Genomic DNA, 9,999 nt, shown 5'->3' on the forward strand with positions numbered 1-9,999 from the left:
TACAGTTTCTCGTGGCAAAATTTGCAAGTACAAGAAATTCGTACTTTTTTTTTAAATATCTTGTTATCAATGAAGAAATGTATCTTGAAAAAAATTAACAGATGAAAGTATATGTAATAACAAAACAAAATGTAATAAAAAATATTCAAAAAAAAATTGGGAGGGGGGGTAGTTTGTTAGAGGGTTGTACCCCCTTACATATTATTCTGCCGGTGCCCTTGCCAGCAAACGCAATGTCAGAAATGGAACTCAGACTCAAACGCTTACTTTTACTCTACTTTCACGATTTACGAAGATTGCAATATTAGATGATTAATTGAGAAGGAAAGAGGGGGGGAGTACTCTAGCACAATCCCAAAGTCAGTAAGACAACACATCAGGTATCGTGCGAGTATGCGTCAGTATGGATAAATCGATGTATGGTACAATGGAATAAAAACATTAAAGATAAATCCGAGAAAAAAATAGTAAAAAAACACTAACGAAGACTATAAACAAAGAAAAAATGAAAGCTATCTACAGGGCTATGTACAGAAAGCTATAGCAGAGACACTACGGACGGCAAAAATGTAAGAAGTGGTAAAAACTTAATTTTTTATTTATTTATTCGTAACTACTACCAGGATGTAATTGCAAATTATTCATATTTAAATCAAGAAAATTCCTTGCGTTTACCTTGATTAGTAAGTTGAAAGAAATATGCGGGAAAAAGTTGCTAGGTTTGATCTCTTTTAATAGATTTTTGCTTTTTTTTAAAGCACCACTTTTTATTTTATTTTTAATCGCTTGTAAAGGTCCCTGCCTGAGCGATTTATACCTGCCAACATTCACTCTTTTCAAGAATGGATTTTCCAAGTGGTAGCTAAACAATTACCAAAAAACTATCTCCCTCAAAAATATATCTATATTTTAATTATTAAAATTCGCTAAAGTAAAAGAAAAATATGCTTTTATATATTTGTTGTAGTTATTTATATGTAGTGGTGGTCAAACTGATTTAAAATTATTATTATAATTCAAAAAGTTAAGTGAAATAACATGAATTTCGCTAGCACTTTAAATATGAAAATTAATTCTTCCGGGAAAACCGGAAGAGTTGGCAGCTATGGCGATTTCTACAATGATTATTTGGAACATCAAATTGCAAAATTTTTGAAAGATCCTTAACGCAGTATTTAATAAAAGTTTTGCATTTGAAACCCTGGTTGACGACATAAACTTCAGATCAATGGGTGCTAAATTTGTACCAAAAAAAAAACAAGCAGGCATTGTTTTTTTTTTTTTTTGGTGGGAGGGGGGAGTTCAAACTGAAATATAATCATAGGCATGATTCTTCTACTGGTTATATTCTTCTTCTGGTTTATATTCTACTGGTACTAAAATCTGGCTTATATTCCAACTGCTATAGTAAATTTTCGATAAAAGCAATTATTAAATTGCTTCATTAAAAACGTCAACCACTACTTTTATTTTCTAAACCCATTCTCAGTTTAAATTTAAATTTGTGAGCTTTACAACAATCTTAAAATGATTTTTTTCTTTCTTTTTGACAGTGTGGATATTTATGATGGATAAAATGAACGTGACGGTTGATGCTGAAGGGAAAAGTTTACTGAAATTGTTGTTAGCGAAATCTCAGTGTGCAGCAATCGCCCAATTTCTGCAGTACGATGACATATACCAAAGCCACATTTACATAAATGCATTAGTAGCAATAAAAAATGCAATAAAAACCGACGATGCGCAGAAATTTAAAGAATTATCGTGTGCCTTGGCGATAGTGAGTGACGTGGACATTTTTCCGAACTTAATTTCTTGCTTTAATTGCCATGAGAATCCTTTTAGAATGTCTAATGTGGTTATACTGGCTTGCGAACACAATCGATTAGAAATCTTGAACCATGCATTTAGTGATACGTCATCGATTATTAGTGATCTTTCCATTAAAGTTGGCAGGACATTTCCTTTGCCCACCGATGAGGACGACGAAGCCCACAATGCTTTTTATTACGCTGTGCGCTCAGGGAATACGCAGCTTCTTGAAGTTTTAATGAAGAAGTGGCCATTGGATTATTTTTCTGCACACACTGAAGAATTGTGTTCTCTCCTATCAAAGAGCTTGGATGAGCTATCGTTGAAAAATGTAGATGTATCAGTCGAAATGAAGATATTTGTACAAAGTTTTCTATTTGACTACTGTTTCGAAGAAAATCCTCCGTCTGATGCAGATGATTATACACAAGATGATATCCAAGAGAGAATATCGCTTCTATTGGACTACAGTGATTCAATTAAAACAAAATACAGAAACAGGGAATCTAACGACCTCATTATTTTCTTAGCGAAACAAATCGCTCAAAATATTTTCACTCTGAAAAAATGGCTGAAATCAACGTATGACAGAATCCCTTGGGAAGAAATGGAATTTCACTTAATCTCTTTTATCCGGCATCTGAATAACCAAGGGAGCTACATCAACTGCTTTGTAACAGAGACTGATTTTGTGAAATATCTGTGTAACTTCTCTCATTTAGTGGCGGAATTATGCGATATCAAAAATACGGACTTGGATCAATTAGGTACATTTCCTGATATCAATCGTGACGATATGGTAAAGTGCATAATTGATAAATATCCAATTTTTAAAGAATTTTATCGAAATTATGAATTTATTCGAGACTATGAGTCTCTTATTATTATAAAAAAATACGTTGACATAGCGACTAGAGTAAACCCGCTTGAAAAAAGTGGAAAAACTATCATCGTCAGGGCATTACAAGTGATAGGCGAGAACATAAAAAATACATTAGAATCGCCTAAACTTTCTACCGCAACGAACGATTATTTGATGTCGGCTTTACCTCCTCAAACAAACAGCATTTTAAAAACTTTGCGAAATTCCTTTTCGCATGGTTTTCCTTTATCAGTGTGTCAAGAAATAGAAAAAATCTTTGGCTATGATTTTTACACACTTGTTCAGAAAGACATCAAAAGTTTAAATCACGGAATCACTTCAGTTCTTCAGAAAATAAAATCTAAAACTCTGGCGATTTTGATGGAAAAATGTTATAAGTGTGATGACGATGATGCATTCAAAGACATGTTTCGTATGTTTCCAATGCTAAAGTTAAATGATGGTGTTAAGCTTTTGCCAGTAAACACTGATATAATTGAATTAGACAAACTCATATCTGACTTAAGGGATATAATAAAAGTAAAAACGAATTTTGTCGAGGATACTTTTTCAAAAATAGCAGATATTATTAATTTTGAAAAGACTTTTTTAAAAATTTCCAAAGACAAATTTGAAATAGGCCTGGCCGTATTTTTATCTGCAGCACGCGGTCCTGGGTGCAAAATGGATAGTTCATATTTTGCTGAGAGAAAAAAATGTATCGGTGACGGACTGAAATGCATAAATTCTCAACTGAAATCTCGAGGCGTAGCGAATATCGGCTCATCAATACAAGCAATTTACAAGAAAGTTATTTCTAAAGTAGATGGGCAGGATTATTCGAAATTTTTTACGGTACTTTTCAAGATTTTTTACATAACTGAATGCCAAGAACACGAAGTTAAATACCTTCAGAAACTCAGGAAAACTTACGAAAAAGCTGCCAAAGTAACTAAAAAGAAAGTTGACATCATTAAAATGTCACCATCTGGGTGTTATCAAGATATCATATCGGAAGACATTACATCTTTAAGGAAAATTATATGTGAACATAATTTATCTGAAAATGACATTAAATCATTTCTTACGTTTAAGAATAATTTGGAAATGCAAATTGAAATTGAAATGCTCATCCTGTCCATTTTAGCCAGCTTAGAGCATTCTGATCTTTATTTGATAACGAGGCTGCAATTTATGGAGGAGGATAATTTTTTATTGTTTGGCAGAAGTCTTAGAAATTATCTAGCTCATGGAAATCCTCTAGTGGACATTGTAATGGATTCCCGTCTGTCAATATTTCTATTTGCCCTGAAGATTATCAGACACGATATTAATCGAAAAGGATATTTCACGATCAGTCGCATAAACAATAGGTCTAATACTGAATATAAAGTTGAAAACCAAGAAAGACTGTTCTACGCTCTGTCTAGTAATTCCTTAGATAAGGTGATACACTGGATAAAAGAAGGGGCTGATGTCTATGGAAGAGACAGTAATTTGCTGACAGCTTTGCATTTTGCTGCAAAATCTTCTAACATTAACATTATGAAGCTCTTAATTAAACGTGGCTTGAACCCCAAAGTCAAGGATATTTATAATCGAAATCTCCTCCATATAGCAGCTGCGTCAGGCTGTAAGGATATAGTTTGTTATATTATAGAAGATCTAAAAATAGCTGTGGATGAAGAGTGTGAAAGAAGGCAGACAGCACTGCACATTGCGGCAGAAAATGGTCATGTAGACATCGTAGTGATTTTACTTAATCATAAAGCTTCAATATATATTAAAAACAGCTACGATTGGACGCCTATACATATTGCTGTAAAGGACAATAAAGTTGAAATCGTTAACTTATTCCTTCAAAATGTTGTAAATATTAACTCGATCCTTACAACAAGTTGTGGTACTCGATCTCGGACACTTTTAGATGAGTTTACTTTATTACATTTTGCAGCTGAGCGGGGTCTCTTGGAAATGGTCAATTGCTTACTGCTTAAAGGAGCTGAAATTAATTGTGTTTCCAATACAATGGTCACAGCATTGCACCAATCTGCTTACGCTGGTCATACAGAGATTGTCGCATTGTTGATTTCAAAAGGAGCAAACGTTAATGCGATAAATTCAGATAAAGACACTCCCCTTCATTACGCTGCAGTGAATGGACACGCATCGACTGCTGAGGTTTTGTTAAAACATGGGGCGAATTTAATGGCTTCGAATAGCGTAGGATATTTACCTTTGCATTACGCTATTATGCATGGAAGTATTAGCTTAATAAAAACTCTCATGAAACCAGGAGAAAGTATTAAAGATGTTACACTGAAGGGTAAATCCATACTCGAGTATGCAATTTCTCATAAAAATTTGGACCTCATTAATTGCTTAATTGATAATAAAATATCTATTAACTATAGAAACGTTAATGGCAACACTCCTCTTAATCTATGCATACAAAGGGGTTCAATAGATATTGCGCTGCGATTAATTGAATGCGGAGCCGACATTAATGCTAAAGATAAAAAAGGTTTGACACCTTTGTGCCTTTCCATCGTGCTAGGTTACTATGATATAGCTGAAAAGATTTTATTGGAGAAGAAGGTTGATATTTATTCAGTTAATGAAAGAGGGCAAACTTTATTGCATATCTGTTCCTCAGTTTCGAAAAATCTGATACATTGGGAAGGAAATCGAGCAGTGACTATGGCGAATGAAAATTATGATGAAGTCATGTCTAACACGAAAGTACTTAACATATTTAAAACACTTGTTAAAGAAGGGCTTGATTTTAAAATAAAAAGTGATGATGGCCAGACGCCTTTGCACGTAGCTTGCATCTCAGGTAATACTGAAATCGTACAATATTTCATCACAAAATTAACTGACATTAACGTCTATGACAAACAAGGATACACGCCCTTACATCACGCCGTTGAGTGCAATCATCTTGAGATTGTTAATGTGCTGTTATTGAGTGGAAAGGGTTCTTTAAACTCTATGACACTTGGAGGTGATACTCCATTGTGTTTGGCCTCAAAAGAAGATCATACAGAAATAATTCAGGCGTTGATCGTAAGTGGAGCTGATGTAAATGACGGAGATCCTCTCTATAAAGCTCTCTCGCGGGGACATCAGGACGTATGCATTATTCTTCTCCAAAATAAATCAATAGATATCGAGAAACAATTTAATGATAAAGGTGAAACTTTTCTAAATATTGCAATACTCAAAGGTTTGAAGCGAGTAGTTTCTTATTTTTTAGGTAAAAGGAAATTTTCAGGGTCAGTTGACATAAATCATTCTTTCTTTTTGGCCATTCAGAGTGATTTTGAAGACATAGCAACTATCTTGTTAAATCGTGGAGCTGATGTGAATAAGATTAATGAAAATAATGAAACCCCTTTACATCTAGCATCTTCTTTAGGCCATTCGAAAATCATAAAAGAACTGTTAGATAAAGGAGCCGATTTTACTAAACTAAATTCAAGAGGTCTAAGACCCATTGAACTGGCAATACTGCATGGTCATGTGGATTCAATAAAAACATTTTTCCAGAATAAAACCACAGATGTAAATTCCAAAGGAAAAAATGGTTTTGCTTTTTTACATATCGCTGCACAATGTGGTCATCTAGACATGGTAAAATTCATTATAAATGAAGGTGCTGCAATTAATATGGTTGACGATCTCGGTTATAAAGCAATACACATAGCAGTTCGAGAAGGACATTTACAGATTGTAAAATACTTTATTCAATGCGACGTTAAACTATTAACAGAACGTGGATGTGCAAATGAGACTCTTCTGCACCATGCAGTTGAAGCAGGCCAGACAGACATTGTTAAATATTTAATTGAAAAAGGAATGGATGTCAATGAACCTGGCGATGAGGGAGTGAGGCCAATTCATTTAGCTTCAATATTAGGTCATGAAGAAGTGCTCAAAGTACTGCTGAACAATGGTGCTTTTTATGACTGCGTTGATGGTACCTCTCACAAAACCCCATTGCTTCTTACTGACAAGATAACTGTTAAAAAAACATTACTGATGATTGAAAAACTTTTTAGCTTTGTTAAAAATAACAACATTTTAAACGTAAAATCTCTTGTTGATAAAGGAGCATGCATCCATGCAAAGGAATCGAAAAATGCTACACTTCTGCATTATGCTGCTTGGAAAGGTTACAGTGAAATTGTTCAAATTCTGTTGGAAAACAATGCAAATCCTAACGTATTTGGCAAAAATAACGCTACACCACTACATTATGCTTCTACATATAGCAAAGTGGAAGTAGTAAAAATTCTGCTAGAAAATGGTGCAATGTATAACGTAATGACAGACGGTTGGAAAACTCCTCTTGATCTAGCTTCAGATAAACGAGTTGTTGACTTATTAAACTTAATAGATAATTCTTTCAAGAGTGTGCAGAATTCAAATATTCAGATTTTGAGCATTCTAGAAAAATGTGAATATTCTGAATTTTTAAAATCTTTAGCGTGTTCAAAAAATAAAGAAGGGAAAACTCTAATGGTTTGCGCCATTCTCAATAATTTTCCCAAATTCAAACACCTGAAGTCATTCTTTTTCGACCCTCATAAAGCCACCAGTCATATGTTCAAGCAGTTAGCTGCCGCAGGACATTTTGATGAAGCTCTAAGCATGCTGAACAATTTTCAGAAAAAAGCATCACAAATGTTTGGTTCAGATAATCCCATTACGTTGGATATTGAATTAGATTCTGTATCGATACTTTACCAGCAACAGAAATACAACGAGGCACTTTCCAAAGCTCAAAGTTTGTCCGAAAAATGGAGAGAGATATTTAGAGAACGAAACAGTCGCACTCTAATCACGCAATCATTAATAGCTTCCATTCTGCACAGATTAGGGAAAAGTTTAGAAGCAGTAGAGATTTTGCGTGAAGTTTCCACATTACAAAAGAAACTTTTTGGATTGGGTAATTCTGATACTTTAAAAACATTCAGTGATTTGGCGATCGTACTGGACGACCTTGGCTGGCATGAAGAAGCACTGAATATAAATAACACTGTTTATGAAAAGCATCTTGAAATCTATGGTTCAAACAATTATCTTACTGTGATAGCTAAGAATAATATGGGAAACTCTTTTACTCTCTTGGGCAGATATGACGAAGCTCTTTCGTCTTATAATTCTGCTTATGATTATTTCATTAAAGAATTAGGGGTAAATCATAAGAAAACTGTAACTGTGCTTCATAATATCAAACATGTATCATGCCTTCAAGATTTGTCTGATAAAACTATCGAAGATTATCAGAAGATTTTATATATTCAGGAGAACGTCTTAGGTCCGATGCATGTAGGTACTTTAAGGACGGAGAATAATTTAGGAAAGTTTTTAATGAAGAGAGGCAAATTCATGGCAAGTGTTAAAATTTTAAAAGAAAATGTTAAGAAGTTAAAGACAGTCTTGGGAAATAAAAATTCAACAGTATTAGAAACGGAAGAATTTATAGACAAAATTAAATATGGAGTTGAGTTTTTAGAAACTTTTTAACGTTAATTATTTTTAAAAAAATCTATGAAATATTTGAAATATTCTTGCATGCGTTTAAGTAGGTTCATTAAAAAACATTAAATAAGTGGTGCTGAATTTAATTTATAAATCCAGTTCTAAATCCAGTTTAAAACTATCGTAATACATTTAATTTTTGAATTTTAACGTTTTAGCTTCTCTGCTTCATTATAAATGGGTTGTTTTAAGTTCGAACAATAAAGAAAACTGTTGAATTATTCAAATTTTACTCAAATGTGTTTTGAGTTAAAGGCATGCTTAGACACTGTGACAATACAGTCTATAATACTAGGAGAAAAATCCTGATGTTCCTGATCTATAAAAGGTCAGAAAAAAGCAGATAATGAGAACATGGAAATCCAAAGTGTTAAAAATCTGTTTTTCAAAAGACACTGATGTCGCATGAAATACGAATAATATTCTATTTTCATAACTGCTGAGGGTTGTAACATGATGGCTCATGACCATTAATGCTATCAACAGCTGTTCATGACTAATAAGTCAAGTTTAGTCTAGCTTTAGCCAGTTTACTCTATTTCATTACAAAATGGCGCAAAATGTCGACAGTTTTTAGAGAATGAAAGGTGTTTATGATCCAATTTTTTTAATATTTAAAAACTTACTCTAATGTTGCATTATCTGAGTTCATATTTTATTAACCTTCGTTGAACTTAGTGGAAAAAAACAAGGGTAAGTGACATTTTCAGAACGAAAAAAACTTGTATTACAAACTATTATATAACCATTTTATAAGAGTTTATAATTCTTTGCCTTATTCTATTTACGACTGCATAATTTGAAATAAAAATCATACTAAAACGTAATGCGTATTAGTTATGTTTCGATTAAAGTGAAGGCAAAAACAGTTCTGTTGCATTCCATATTGATGTAACCTTTTTATCTTATTTTCTTTAATTCATTAATTTTCCTAAAAGTGTTACTAACCCGGTTCTTCCACTTAGTTCTTTAATTCTGTCACCCCGTGCTAAGAACGGGCATTCAGCTAGTATATATATAATTTATTTTCACAAATTGATCTCGGGTTATAAATATCTAGTTTTTTATGAATAAAATAAAAATAACAATGAAATTCTTTAGAACATTTCAACTTACTTCTTCTGTTGTCTCTTTTTCTTCAAGAGGAGTTTCATCTCGCCAAGTCATCATGGTTTAAGATGGCTAGTGTAGAAATATATTAGTTCTTAAATTAAAAGCCAAATACTTAGGAATCACCATTAGTTGTTTCCTTAACAGAAAATTACATAGATCTGATATTCTTAAAAAAGCTGAAGCTGCTTTCCAAGCTTTAAAACCACTGCTAAAAAGTGAGAGCAAAATGGCTTTACATAGAAAAAGACATATATTTAATGTGTATACTCTATGCTATGCATCGCCGGCCTGGGGGACTCTAACAAACATTCAAAGGAAAAGACTAAGGGTCTTTGAGCATAAAGTTCTCAGGAGAATCACCGGGGCACCCTGGTTTGTTCATAATAACACCCTTTATAACGATTTAAAAATAGAAAAATCGAGGAATATCTTTTTAAACTAAATGCTTCCTTTTTTTAAAGAAGCTAAATTTGGAGGAGTTATACTTGTGATTTTAATAAATTACTGGACTTAGATATTATTAATAAATGTTGAATTTAGCCCGATAACCGCTTTCTTTCTTAGCGATTGCGTGCTATCAAAACATTACCGATAATTTAATATTATCGCCAACACCTTAGACGAACTATGCACTCTGCACCGGGGGGAGGCGAAGGAGTGTA

The 9,999-nt window shown here is 33.3% G+C and overlaps 1 protein-coding gene across 1 annotated transcript; it reads left to right on the forward strand.

Moving 5' to 3' along the window:
* Positions 1-1,559: 1,559 nt before the first annotated feature.
* On the forward strand, positions 1,560-9,308 carry LOC107453066 (uncharacterized). Its single transcript, XM_043051340.2, has one exon. The coding sequence runs from the start codon at positions 1,565-1,567 to the stop codon at positions 8,207-8,209; it is 6,645 nt and encodes a 2,214-aa protein (XP_042907274.1). The 5' UTR covers positions 1,560-1,564; the 3' UTR covers positions 8,210-9,308.
* Positions 9,309-9,999: the final 691 nt, after the last annotated feature.

Source organism: Parasteatoda tepidariorum, chromosome 9 (genome assembly GCF_043381705.1).
Source record: "Parasteatoda tepidariorum isolate YZ-2023 chromosome 9, CAS_Ptep_4.0, whole genome shotgun sequence".
In the NCBI taxonomy this organism is placed as follows: Eukaryota; Metazoa; Arthropoda; class Arachnida; order Araneae; family Theridiidae; genus Parasteatoda; species Parasteatoda tepidariorum.

What these genes read in the sequence shown, in the direction of transcription:
- LOC107453066 (XM_043051340.2), top strand. Translation starts at nt 1,565, where the DNA reads ATGATGGATAAAATGAACGTGACGGTTGATGCTGAAGGGAAAAGTTTA.